Source organism: Balaenoptera physalus, assembly GCF_965194825.1.
Source record: "Balaenoptera physalus genome assembly, chromosome: 2".
NCBI lineage: Eukaryota > Metazoa > Chordata > Mammalia > Artiodactyla > Balaenopteridae > Balaenoptera > Balaenoptera physalus.
Genome location: NC_138883.1, coordinates 172,816,810 through 172,831,385, shown reverse-complemented (window position 1 = coordinate 172,831,385; position 14,576 = coordinate 172,816,810). Strand labels below are relative to the sequence as shown.

General features: G+C 37.5%; 1 protein-coding gene across 2 annotated transcripts in view; it reads right to left on the bottom strand.

Moving 5' to 3' along the window:
- Positions 1-14,576, bottom strand: part of LOC309656400 (heat shock 70 kDa protein 14) — a 39,642-nt gene that overhangs the window by 16,002 nt on the left and 9,064 nt on the right. Inside the window, exons 4-10 of one of the 2 annotated variants that reach the window (XM_082452871.1) lie at positions 13,786-13,834; positions 13,560-13,665; positions 12,353-12,443; positions 11,316-11,420; positions 10,074-10,235; positions 8,706-8,861; positions 6,320-6,422 (exon numbers count right to left, since the gene is read on the bottom strand). In XM_082452871.1, the coding sequence (XP_082308997.1) occupies positions 6,320-6,422; positions 8,706-8,861; positions 10,074-10,235; positions 11,316-11,420; positions 12,353-12,443; positions 13,560-13,665; positions 13,786-13,834 (772 nt within the window). The remainder of the gene's footprint in view (positions 1-6,319; positions 6,423-8,705; positions 8,862-10,073; positions 10,236-11,315; positions 11,421-12,352; positions 12,444-13,559; positions 13,666-13,785; positions 13,835-14,576) is intronic. The other variant, XM_082452869.1, reaches the window with a different exon arrangement.

The window sequence follows — 14,576 nt, the reverse complement described above, 5'->3', positions numbered from 1 at the left end:
GTACTATCAGCCTATTTCCTGAAGAACATCGTGCATGATTATGTTACCTTGGAATATAGGGAAATTAAAGCACCGGATGTCTTGGTTTAGAAGGTATTGTTCTGAGTAAATGAATTCGATACATTGTGATATTTTGTCATTCTAGGTAAGTTCAAGCACTTGAAAATCCCCTACTTCTTTGAGTATGTCTCAGGAGCTTTTAAAAGAGAAAAGTAGCCTCTGCTTACAAAGTTATACAACCTTAGGAGAGGCCAACCGTTAAAGAGCAGGTCATGCTGTGTGGACAGAAAAAAAAAGGGAGGTGGGGAGAGGAAGGGTTAGCAAAGGTCTGAGCATTGGCTCCAGCTTCTCACTTGCTCATTGCCTGAGACTCAGCCATGTGCCTCTGACTCCCCCTAAACGGAAGCCTTGGGGACATACCGATAAGCCATGGCCCATCTCATCATCCAGGAAGGAGAGAACGAGCTGGAGGCAAGAAGCTAAGGCACTTCTTTAGACCAATGCAACCCAAAGCACAGGACCATTCCCCTTTTCAGTGTCTGATGTTAAAAGGGGTTACTTTATTCAGAAAATATGCGTAAGGCAGGAAAGTTCGAAATAGCCCATCTCACTTCTGCTAACTTAGCATGAACAGCATGAAAATGATACATGAATTATCACAGAAAATTAAGTAATATATCAAAAGAATAATTCCTCATAACCAAATAAGATCTATCCCAGGAATACAATGATAGTTTCATATTAGGAAATTATCAATAATTCATCAAATAATTTGAAGACAAATATAAAGAAAACCATAAGATTGTCTTGCAGGTGTCCAAAAGCAATTGTAATGACTCAACACCTATTTCATATTAAAACACCTTTAAATAGAAAAAAGAGAAATGCTCAATATGATAAAGAGAATCTATTTCAAACCAGTTACCAGTAATTAAATCTGTTGGTAAACGACTAACACTATTCCCCTAATAAAGAGAACAAAAGAAAGAGGTCCAGTGTCAACTAAAATATTCAAGGCCTGACCAAGGCAATCAAATAGAAACAGGAAGGGAGAACAGGGGACTCTACTCAATACTCTGCAATGGCCTGTGTGGGAAAAGAGTCTAAAGAAGAGTGACTATATGTATACGCATAGCTGATTCACTTTGCTCTATACCGGAAACTAACACAACATTGTAAATCAACTAAACTCCAATAAAAAAAAAAAAGGCAGCAGCAGTGAGGGGTACAGAGATGCAAGATAAAAGTATCACCACACACGGATAAAACCCTCTCCCAACGCCCACAGCCCACTCCAGCTACCATCCCATTTTCCTTCTGCCCTTTTAGCAGAACTGCTCAAGAGTTATTTATATTCATCGTGTCCATGGCCTCACTTTCTTTTCTATTTAAACTCACTCCAGGAAGGTGTCTACCTCCGTAACTCCACTGCAACTGCTTTTCCCAGTGATCTGGTCCCTTGCTCCCTCCTCCCACCCCTCTGGCTCACTCAGTCCCATCCCCACTGCAGCCCCTTAAACATACCAAGCTTGCTCCCCTCTGGCTGTTCCCTCTGCCTGGAAAACCGGCAGATATTCACCCAGTCTGTTCCTTCATTTCAGTCCCTGCAGGGCTCTGATCAAAAGCCATCTCCTTAGATGGGATTCTTATCTGCAAAATCACCCTTTGTCACTAGCTATGCCCTTATCCTGCTTTATTTTGCTTCATAACAGTTATCACAACTGGGCATTATTTTAACTGTTTCTTGACGGCAAAGACTTTGTTATGTTTACTGCTGTGTCCGAAGTGCCTAGAACCCACTTTGCACGGAGCAGGTGTGCTCAATAATTAGTTGTGTGTTAACTAGTAAATGAATTTGAATGCATGCCTAGGAAATTCAGAAGACTCCTTGAAAAATTATTAATACTAAGAGTTCGTGAAGTGGCAGAGTATCAGATAAAGAGGCAAAACCAGTAAGTATTCTATCAGCAAAACCAAATTATTATTGATAAATAAAAGCATAAAAAACATCTCATTCACAACAGCCAGAAATCCCACGATTAAGAAAACACATAACTCAAGAAAGTATTGAAGGGGCTTCCCTGCTGGCGCAGTGGTTGGGAATCTGCCTGCCAATGCAGGGGACACGGGTTCGCGCCCTGGTCTGGGAGGATCCCACATGCCGCGGAGCGACTGGGCCCGTGAGCCACAACTGCTGAGCCTGCGCGTCTGGAGCCTGTGCTCCGCAACAAGAGAGGCCGCAGTAGTGAGAGGCCCGCGCACCGCAATGAAGAGTGGCCCCCGCTTGCCACAACTGGAGAGAGCCCTAGCACAGAAACGAAGACCCAACATAGCAATCAATCAATCAATCAATAAATAAATAAATGTTTAAAAAAAAAATTATAAAAAAAAGAAAGTATTGAAGAAGATCTGAACAGAGAGAGATACCAACTTTGCGGTTAGGAAAACTAAATACTATAAAGTTAACATATCACCCCCCAAAATTGTACAGGCTTAATGCAACTGCATCAAAATCACAAAGGGATTTTTATCTAAGAAGTTGAAAAAATAATTCTAAAGCATCCTGAAAAAAAAAATATGAATAAAAAGAATTTTTTAAAGTTGCAACGTTAATAATGAGGGTTTACACCTACTCAGAAAGTAAATTGCTTTTGGTGAGCAATTTGATAAATATTAAAAGTCTTAAAATTTGGGATTCTACTCACAAATCTTATTCCAAGGAAATTAAGGATGTTAACAAAGCCACAAAGACTGCTATTTATAAAACCAAAATAACATACACACTCAACACAAATAATTGGTTGTGTAAATTATGATACATCAATGCAACAAAATACTATGCAGGTATTAAAATTGCAGCTGAAGAGTCTGGATGCTTGGTAAAAATGGCGAGAATTAACTGCATCGGTATATTTACGTACCCTTCTACAAGCCCACTTGTAGACAATAAGGGAGTTTAAGAAGATATAGATGGCAGAATAAATGCAGGAGAGAACTTGAGCTTGAGATTTCAGCAAATTTTGGAAGCTGAAAGGGAGAGAAGTAACTGTCTTAAAGCTGATGTGGCCTGAGATAACCAAAGGGGAAGCAAGGTGGTTTGAGTCACAGAACCCAGAGCGGCTTGGGACTGCGAAGCACCAAAGGCCACAGGAAGCGAGGGCCAAGCCGAGAGGTGAAAGCGGGACACCGGGTGCAGAGCAGCCCCGCCAGCACACGCACGGGGCCAGCAGACCCCCAGACCTCGGCCCTGACCCAGCAGCGCCTCCTCCTGCCTCAGACACAGGGCTTCGGCCCAGCTTGGGGACAGCAGGGGCGAGAGGGGAGCATGGTGCTGAACACAAGGGGGATAAAGGAAAGTCTAACGTAAATTAGAGTAGGAACCCTGACGCTCCCTCTCCTCAGAGATCAGACGTGTCCTTCTCAAGGAAGCGATGAGAGGATTCCTTCGGGAAAAACCAAATACTCCTAAGACTAGACTGCCCGATAATAAAATGGGAAAGGCGATGAGCGTAAGAGTAAAGAAAGAGCACGGACTGCGGGGGCAGACTGTGAGCTCCAATCCCAGCGCCGGCACGTGCGTGCCAGCGTTACTTTAAGCAAAGCACTTAACCTCTTCGGAAACTTTTTAGTTTCCTCCTCTGGAAATGGAGATAGCGGTGCCTATCTCCTGATGCCTCTGTGAGGATTAAATGTGTCAATGATGTAAAGCCCTCCCTCCATCCCCATAAGAGGATTATACTTCCCCGCCCATTGCCACTGCCCTGACTTTGCAACCCCTCCGTGCAGGTGGAGACTTCCCTGCCCACACTCAGGCCTGGTCATGTCTAGCTTCGGCCAAATGAATGTGAATACACTGAAGTACAACGTATCTAAGCAGAAGCTTTGAAAGCCCTGCACGTTCCGCCATCTCTCTTCCTCTTTCCCCTCCACCGTGAGAACACCGCACGTCCCAGAGAGCTGCTCCTTTAGCCTGGGTCGTAGAACGAGAAGCACGGTAAAAAGAGCCATAACAGTAGACCTACGGCCACCTTCAGCTGCCCACGTGAAACGCTAGCAAGAAAAAATTGTCTACAGTAGAAAACCAGTGAGACTTGGGGGTTGTTTGTTACTGCCGCAAGGTCAACAAACTACAGAGACAACTCCATATTTTTAAGTTCTCAAAAGCTTGTATTTTAGAAGTATCTCTTTAACAATATTCTTAATCCTAAGAATGTACTTGACCTCTAGTCAAGCAATTGAGGATCCTACCATTTGTGGTATCTAATGTGAGGGCTGTATGACCAGCTAATGAAGGAAGAGAACTCACATTAACTGATCATCTACAATACACCACACCCTGTGCCACACATGATATTTCATTTAATCCTCATAACAACCTTATAGAGTAAGTTATACTTATATACTTATAAGTTAAGTATTATCACCCTCCTTAATAAGAAGAGACAAGTAAGGCTCAGGAAATTAAGTGATCTGTCTGTTCTGGAACTATCAGCACCGAGAGCCTTCCAATTCAGGTGGGTCTGCCTCCAAGCTCACTCCCTTCCACCCCTGCCTTGTACCACTCTTCCATGCGCCTTAATCTTTATAAGCCACCTTCACCTAACACACACCTCCCAATCACCTAGCACAACGCATGGCACGTTATAAGTATTCAAAAAAAATACTTACTGAACTAAATTGAAGGGAAAACCTCCACCAAAAAAACAAAAAAATGCAACTTCCATCTTACAGCATACAGCAAAATAGTGAAACTATAAAAACTTTCAAACTATAGCAAAAAGAAAATAGTATTAAATACACCTGAACAAAGATGGAATTTATAAACTTAAAAGCAGCTGAAGAAATCAGAGTAACAGACCAACAGATTTAAATAGATGAATAAATGAACCTCAGTGTATCAAATACCCTCCTCCATAACAGGACCAAAGTTAAGCAGTAAACTGCATGCCTCAAAAGAAGATTATAGTAAACAGCAGTTAATTTTCTGATTATATAAAGCATTTACACAAATATATTTTAAAAAATACTAAGATTTAATTGACCAAACAGGCAAAGAATATGAAATATTTACACATAAGGAAACACAAAATTAAACATTTATTATTTAATAATATTAATAATAAATATTTTAAAAGAATCCTATAGTAGCCAATAACATATAAAGTAAAAATATATCTTTTTTTCAACTACTTAATGGAAAATTTATCTTTAAATGATAAAACTCATTGTCAGCAAGGTTACAGTAAAATGTCTGTTCTCATATTGCTGATGAAAGCATGAGTTAATTCAACTCTCTTGGAAGGTAACTGAAGGTAAAAATAGGTTTAAGCTATTTATACTCTTTGATCCAATGATTTTACTATGGGAATCTATCCCAAGGAATAACCTTAAATATGGGAAAAGATGGGCATCACTGTTCTGGGGAGGGGAAGACCCAATCTAGGAGTCCAAACAGAACAATGAAATAATCTATGGTGCTCTTCCTTTTCTAGGATATTGAGTCTATTTAAAATTGTGTTGATGAAGACTACATAGTAATATGGGCAAAGAAATTGGTTATATTATTATTTAAGGAACATAGAATTCAAAATTGTGCATACAAATTAGACTAGTTTATTATAAAATAAAACACTGGTTACCTATTTTCTGAGTTTTCTTATATGAAAATTCCTTTATTAACAAAAATGAAAAAAATTTATATGTATTTTAAATGAGTAGAAATAATCTTGGGAGAAAAGATAACATTAAACAGTTGGAATATTTTTGAAAGTCTCAAAATCTTTTCTTATGCAAGCAAATATGCAATATTTCTCAGCAAGCAGAGAGAAGCAGTTTGGTGTACTGGTTAAGAGCAGACTTGGGAACCACACTGAGTTAAATCCTAGCTCTACCACTAAGCACACAATTACCATGAAGTTACTTATACCTTTGTACCTCTGTGCTTCCAATTATAAAATGGGGATAAATAATAACACCTACTTCATGGAGCTGTTGGTGAGGATTCAGCAAGTTAATACATGTAAAACGCTTAGAAACAGTGCTTGACACATAGCAAATGTTCTAATATCTGTCAGTTTTTGCTTACATATAAAAAAATATACTGAAAAGGAATTCGTCTTTTTTGCTAAGAAAATGAACATACAGAACTATGAGTTCATTAGAGCCATTAATCAAAATTTAATCGATGTCCTTACTTCCTAATATAAGCTAAGAAAATATTTAAATGTATAAAAATATTCTTTCAGTACCAAGGGGCTGTTTCCTAAATTCCAAATCGAAAATTACTCCCAACATAAATAAGAAAATACAAAAGTATTACCTTGTTGATATCATCTGCTGTAAATCCACTTTGTTCTAAGAGTTCTCTGATTGCTTCTATACATTTATTAAAAAGTGGAGAACAGAGAAGTTCAAATCTTGCTCTGTACACACACACATACACAAATGCACATACACACAGAGAAGAGAAGACACAGAAGAAAGTCAAACAAGACATCTTTTTCTTGTGAAGGTTAATGCCAAAACCTACTGTGATGAATCTCTTTAGAATAGGTTTATGATCAGAACAGGATATTAAACACCCAGCAGTGCAATATCATGGGGCGAAAAAGTCTAGGTAATCCATCTACAAATGTATGAAGGTGTTTAGTATTAAATTCAGGTGGAAGATTATCTTACCCATAGCCTGCTTGTAAGCTTTCAAAACACCTAAAAATAAATACTCAGTGTATGGCATTTCTGACAATAAATCTATTGATCCAAATCAAACCATCATTTGGAAATTTTTGCTATTTTTATGTGTTAAAGTTTTACAAAATTCTTTCTCACTACTTTTCTTTATAGTCTGAGCCTATGCTGCACGTAAGTTTAGTTCTTTTGCACCACCTGAGAAGCTTAAATGCTAGCAAATAAGATTACAAATTCTATTTCCTTCTTTTCCTTCTTAATAAATTCTATTTCCTTCTATTTCCTTATTAATAAGCAAACATATACTGAGTACTTGGACAAACTTAGCACTAAGTTAATATAAAGACTCTCTTGCCACAAAAGAGATTTAAATTCAATTTAACAACTTTCTATCTTTTAGATTGCAGCTTGATATCTCTCTTAAAAGATCTAGAGGGGGCTTCCCTCGTGGCACAGTGGTTGAGAATCCACCTGCCAATGCAGGGGACACGGGTTCGAGCCCTGGTCCGGGAAGATCCCACATGCCACGGAGCAACTAAGCCCATGCGCCACAACTACTGAGGCTGCACTCTAGAGCCCGTGAGCCACAACTACTGAGCCCGTGTGCCACAACTACTGAAGCCCGCGAGCTCTGGGGCCTGTGCTCCACAACAAGAGAAGCCACCACAATAAGAAGCCCGCGCACCACAACGAAGAGTAGCCCCCGTTCGCCGCAACTAGAGAAAGCCTGTGCAGCAACGAAGACCCAACGCAGCCAGAAACAATAAATAAATAAAATAAAATAATAAAATAAATAAATTTATAAAAAAAAAAGATCTAGAGAACTTTCTGGAGCCACTGGCTACGTGAGACTACTGAGCACTTGAAATGTGGCCAATGCTACTGAGGAACCGAATTTTTAATGTTATTTACCTGTAATTAATTAAAAAATTTAAACAGCCACAGGTGGCAGTGCTGACCTGGAGTCTTTGGGAAAGCCCAGGGAGAGTGAGGAAGCTCAACTACAAGGGCCAGATGAAGAGAGGATTTAACCACAGAGTCAGTAAAAGCCTAAAAATAATATAATACTGTAATTCTGGACATTTTCACTATGCTTCCAAGTCATCCGTTAGCTTGTTGGGAGGTTTAAATTGTGCTAACGGTAGCTATTATTATTGTGAGTAATATGCAATGCAAAATGATAGGATGATAGACAACGGCCTCCCTTGGACTTCCTGGGTGAAGGTGCAATCATTTGTAAGCAATGTTTTGGGTTATGTAAAAGATATGAGCATTAAAAACAATTTTATGCACATTAAACCTGTGTTTACTAAATGTCATAAAAGCTATTAAAATTTACAATGTTGCCAATGGATGACAGAGCAAATAAAACCAAGAAAGAGATCAATCCTCAAAGTACTGTGATAGGTAACGGAACTCTGGAGTCAAAACTAGCTGGGTTTGAATCCAAGGTCTGTCACTTACTAGCTGGATAACCTCGGACAAGAAATGAAACCTGTGTTTCAGCTTCCTCCTGTGTAAAGTAAGGAAAATAACAGTACTTACCTCATTGGGTTGTTAGGAGAATTTGAGAGTTAATACATAGAAAGTACTTAGAATACAGCCTGCCACACAGGGGTAATGATCAAGTTACAGTAAACAACCACTGATACATGTGCAAGCCCCACAAAGAACTAGGGACTATACAGGTGGGACTGCTATTCAGTAAGAGAAACTCGCAAATCTCAAACTTCAAGTCTTCTCTCATCTTTCTTTCAAAGATCTAGGAAGCCCTTTTCACACACTGCTCTTTGTAGCTGTAAAATAACAGGGCAATCACAGCTGACATGATTACTTTGAGAACAGTTATTTAGTCTGACAAGAGTTGGACCCCAGAAGTAAAGACAGGAAAGCTCTCCTTTTATAGAGGGCTAATAAACCTCAAATGAGCAAACGAAAAACCCAAAGTGAGAAAATTACACCTAAATGTGAATACACTTGGAATTTTTTTGTTTAAGTTGTCTGAACTGCAGTTTTACCTGGACACATTGCAGTCAAAATCTTGACCTTCATACAATGAGTCAAGGAAACAATTGGCACTTCCCAAGGTTGACAAAGAATGTTTTGCAGTGTCAGCACTGTTCATCAGTTTCACCATGGCACGGGCATTTCCTCTCACGTCATGTTTGAAGGATCTAAATTAAAAATACAATCTTTGAAGTTTAAAAATTACTAGGTCATTTAGAATTTATTGTAACTAAAATCTGGATAATCCCTATTAGGATAACTATAAGCTCATGAATCAATATTAATACCAGATTTTAGTATCTCCAAAATATCCGAAGAAAATTCTCTGCAATTTAAAGAAGTGCCTCAAGAAAAATGAATAACCAATACACTCAACACTTTGAATTGCTGGATTCTGTAACCACAATAAGGGACTGTGCTTTGAAGAAGTACAGGAGCCGTCATCTTTTTACAGATGAGACAAAAGGAGGTTGAAGGAGATTTATGCAACTGGGTCAAGTCTCACACCTCACCCCTTACAACCGCAGCATGATTATTGTTTGATGGCACAAAATTATCTGTCCAGCATTAAAAAAAAAGAACTAAAAGTGCTTCTTCAGAGAAATTTGAAACATAGCGAAATACGTTAAAATTACAGTTCCTCTACCTCCAAGGGGAGTTAATTGTTAAAACTGCTTGCTAAGTGGTGATATTGATGGCCCTGTTTTTAAACATGTTTAAAAACTGAAATCCGTAGTAAAATTAACAATTCCCCTCCTTGAGTTGGAACACCTTTACAACAAAAAGCAGTATAGGTCTTTATTAAAGAAATGAGAAATTATCACTTTTTCAAGACTTTTTTTTACCCAGTTTAGTCAAACTGATGAAAATGCTATTTCAGCTTCTTTTTACAGCAGGAATGTCCCAAATATAACCTTTATATATTTGACTCATGATGTGCCAAACAGGATTAGAATTTTGAATGGAATAATTACATCCAGCAACAAAACTAAAATATTCCTTCTGGTAGTAGATTAGTAATAAAATAAACACTCTGCAAGACATTCATTTACTGGAATGTAACTATAACATAATCTTCTACACCTGTAAAAACTGTTCAGAAGGTAGTGAGGCCTCAGTGCTTTTACCCTCCTTCATCCAGACATAAAAGCAAACCACTGAAGAACTGAGGGAAAAATCCAAGTACACTGCACTGGGCAGCTTAGCCTCTGCTTCCCCCTGTTTACCAGAACAGACCTTAGAACTTTAGACACAAAAATATCCAGCACACTGGGAAAAACATGTCCTCCTTTGAAGGGCACTTTCAAATAAATTAGGAAAAAATTAAACCTGAAGTGAAACTTCAGTCGAAATATATCATCAAGTCCCTTTATACTCACCTCTGAAACTCAGAAGCTAGGTACTGTGCTAAGGTTTCTGTGAAATGTGTACCTCCAATATTATTATCAGTGTTTGTTGAAAGAACACGATATATTCCACTGTTAACTTCCATGACACTGATAGATAAGGATGTTCCTCCAAGTTTGAATACCAAAACGTTGCTAAAAAAAAAAAGATAACATGAGTAAGTTATGAGAGAATCACAGCATTGTAAAGCCAGGTTTGACTTCTTAAACTAACAAGTCACTGTAAATCACATATGAGGAAACTGAAAATCTCACATGAGTAACTAAGTTGTCCATGGTCATCACTCAGTGATGACTTAAGCCTAGAAACCAGATCTGATTTTAAGTCAAAGCTCTTTTTCATTTAGTTGTACTGGTAAAACTGTATTCTTCTAACTGGAGTTCAAAACATTAACTTTTCAAAGTAAATAAAGAAGAGATTTGTAATTAAAGTGAACTGTAAGAGAATTAAACATAGAAATTTTATGTTAATATTGTCCTTGTTACTACTGCAATAACATGTTCTACAAAAGTAAAACATATGCAAAACTAGGAGTTAATTTCCTATGTATCAAAATCCAAAATTTCTGATATCCTAATTTATATTCTATATTTTAGTTTACCTAAAAAAAAATCTCCTAGTAATTTATACATATTAGTTTAATTGTGAGATATGAATGAAATGACACAATTAGGGGAAATTAACACATCTGAATTGATTTCCCTAAAATTACACGATGTGTCAGATCTATTAAGACAAGTTTTATAATTAAATTAGGAGTATGTCTTACTATTTCATTATCAAATGAAGTCTTAAATCCCCATACTGGCTTTTCCCCCATCTCCTGCCAAGACAAATGCACATAAAAGACCTCACTGTTTCTAAGCATGTTTAATAATTAGAATTGGTAGTAAAATTAACAGTGCCCTAGAGCTTCAGTTGGAACTTGGCTGGGCTTATAAATTTCAAATCTTCCTCCACTAAGGGGACAAAGTGTAGGTGATAAGAGAAGGGCGGAAAAGCTCAACCTTCCCTCCTGCCTGTTATATCCTTTCTCTGCTTTCTTAGGACATCTTTCTCATCTATTTGAAAAACTCTAGGTGAGAGTTTCGATGTCTTTCCATCCATAAAGGCTTGGAACCACTGTGCTATATAACAATCTCTACTGGAATAATTGCTATAATCTAAAATGTTTTCTGCAGTGAAAAACTTAAAGCTGCAAATACGGTTTTTACCTTTTTCCAGTGGGGGAGTCTTGTCCAATTCCGTAAGCCAAAAGAGCTGCAGATGGTTCGTGGATTAACCGCAAAACATTGAACCCAGCAGCTCTCGCTGCTTCCCTGTGGACAATTTACTTTTAATACATTTAGTATCACAACATGTTCAAGTCTACATTTTTAGAAATGCTCTGCTAAAGATTTTATGCAATAGCATATAAGACTTCGCAAGTAGAACATGAAGGGTAATGATCTTTCGAAGCAAGATAACAGAACATAAGAAACAGACCTAAGTCTTTAAGCGTAAATCACTTTCTGTTTAAAATAATAATGTTCAGAGTCTATTTCCTTGACAAAGAAAATAACATGCTTATACTGAGTAAGGAAGAGAAAGCTCTCCAAATGCTCAAGCTTACAAACTTTAGAAAGAGATTAGGACATATTTATAATATATTTTAGCATTTTCCAACTTCTTTAATTTAGGGTCACAGTTTTAACACCCCACAAGTGCAAGTAAATAAAGCAATTCTCTGCCCCAGAAGCAACTCAGGTGTTCAGCAAAGCCCCATAGGGAACTCTATCCACAGAGAAAAAGACTGGGTGCTTGCCAATTACATTTGCATAACAACCTATAAAAACTAAATACAACTTTTTGTTTAGATGTTAATCTAAGGTGAAAAAATAATAGCAAATATTTTCTAAAATTGCTTATTCTTATATAATTCCCACGTAAGCCTTAATTACATGACATTAAGGCAAAGTGATTCATAAACATCAACTTAACCTGGTAATCAAAAACATTTCCAATCAAAATAGCTAAGAAGGTTACATTTAATTTTATGTTCTTTTGACATTTCATAAAATAAAGGAACTATTAATGATTATTACCATAACTTTTTACCACACGATTTACATATGTAAATATACATGTATTTACAAATACAACTTTATTGTGTAAGTTATTTTCAAACGCAATTTTACCTTTCACTATATAGTGATGAAATCTGTTATTTCCTTTAACTAAGCAAGTAAAAGAAACCCCATATTATACTTACCCAAGAGCATTTTTTTGTTTTTCTCCAAAATCAAATGGAACAGTAATAACTACATCATTTGCATCTGAGCCCAAGAAAAAATGTGCTGTTTCTGTACGTGAAAAAAATATTTTAAAAGTTCACGAAATGTACTATGGTAATCATGTCATGATATACATAAGTCAAATCATTACGCTGTACACCTTATACAGTGTTGTATGTCAGTGATATCTCAATAAAATGGGAAAAAAATATATAAAAATAAATTCTGATGATATACAAAAATGTCAAGTGATACTCTGAGGTTTGTTAATTTGAGCCAAAGACCTTCTCACTATAAGGATTTTCCAATTCACTTGACTGCTCCACCCCAATGATCTCCTCTTGCTCTCTTAAATTGCGCACTACTCTTTTGTGGTTTTGGTATAGTTCGTGCACATCGAACTAAGTACTTTCCAAAGTGCCTGGCTCTTAGGCTTCCAAGTTTCAACCATCTCCCAAATTAGGCGGGTTCTCAGACAATGAGCTTCTAATGCACCAACGTGCAGACCAACTACCATGGTGAAAGGCTGCCTTCCATCCCACAAACCTATCACACATTCCAGAGCTGAAGTAAGCAAGCCTTGTCGGTAATCTACTCCAGAATCCCTCAGGTTGCTCCACAGAAGGCTGCTCAGCTCCAAGCCTTCACCTGAAGTGGAGATATAAACCAGACCTACTTAATCTGCCTAAATTACCGTGGAGTGTGCACTGTCAATCTTGAAGGAGATACGATATTCACTATTCGCCAAGCTTATTGGCCACTTCATCTTTTTTTAAAAAATATTTATTTATTTGGCTGCACTGGGTCTTAGTTGCCGCATGTGGGATCTTTAGTTGCGGCATGCGAACTCTCAGTTGCAGCACGCATGTGGGATCTAGTTCCCTGACCAGGGATTGTACCCGGTCCCCTGCATTGGGAGCACAGAGTCTTAGCCATTGGACCGCCTGGTCACTTCATCTTAAGAAGTTCTGAAAATGCTAATTTGGCCCCATCCATTTACATTACTTCTAGGGAAACCAACGTCAGGGAAAATAAGTCATTTAACCAAGGTCACATAGCCAGTTAGTGGCCCGGGCAGGTCTAGCATAATTTAGGTCTCCTCACTGCTCATTCGCTCAATCACCCTGCTTAGCCCCAGATCAAAAAAGGTCAGTTTTTAAAAAGATCTTTTCTTTTGCTCAATACCTTTCATTTTACTAAATATCAGTCTGGCAACATCTTCTGGGCTGACAAATTTCTTTTCTTCTCCAGTATCTATTTCATATCGTAATTTCCCATTTTTTTCAATGACCTATGAAGGAAATTATGAGTGTGTTAAATAAGGAATGATTTTAATAAAAATACAGTTCCAAATCAACATAGCTGGCAATGACTTTGTGTAACAGGGAGATGATAATAGAAGCATACTCACTAAACATTTACTATCCCTGATGTATTTCTGAGCCTGTGGATCACCAGAGCTGTCCATAGAGATAAACAGAGTTAAATATTTATATCACTATTGTTGACATATAAGTTTTAAAGAAGACTATATTCTTCAATACCACTTGACAAATATAAAAATATAAACAAAATTAAGTTGCTTAATATTAAAAAAAATCTTGCAATATTACGGTAGGTTTAGACGGTAGGACTGAATGGATGCAGTATTTACAACGTTTAGAGTAACTCTATTAAAGGGCTAATCTTCACATTTGAAAGTAAATAGCTCTTCCTTGTTCTGATCTTACTATCAACAGATGTTACACATTTGGGGATGATTTTCATAATATCAATGATTTTATGTCATATATACTTGTATCTTTGATCCTGAAGACCCAACCACTGAGATAAAAAGGACAAAAGGACCACAAACTAACGGCAAACCAGAATACCTAACACCATCTTTGCTGCTTGGTTTCTGAATATGAATCAATGCCTGAAATCTGAAAGGACTAAGCAAAAGTATGAATATTATATATGTAAAAGTGCAGAGTACTACAGGTAGATAGATATATAACGTCCTATACGAAGTAGGTACTAAACAATTGTGTATGGCAATGGAAAAATTAAAACAATGGGTGTTATGTTGCTCAAAATAGTAATACGAATTAACGCAGATTACAAAATGTTTTCACATATATTACCTTACTTGATATTCCCAACACTATAAGGGGCAGAGTCAGTACTTGATCCCAGGCCTTCTCTACCAGGCTAGGGTTT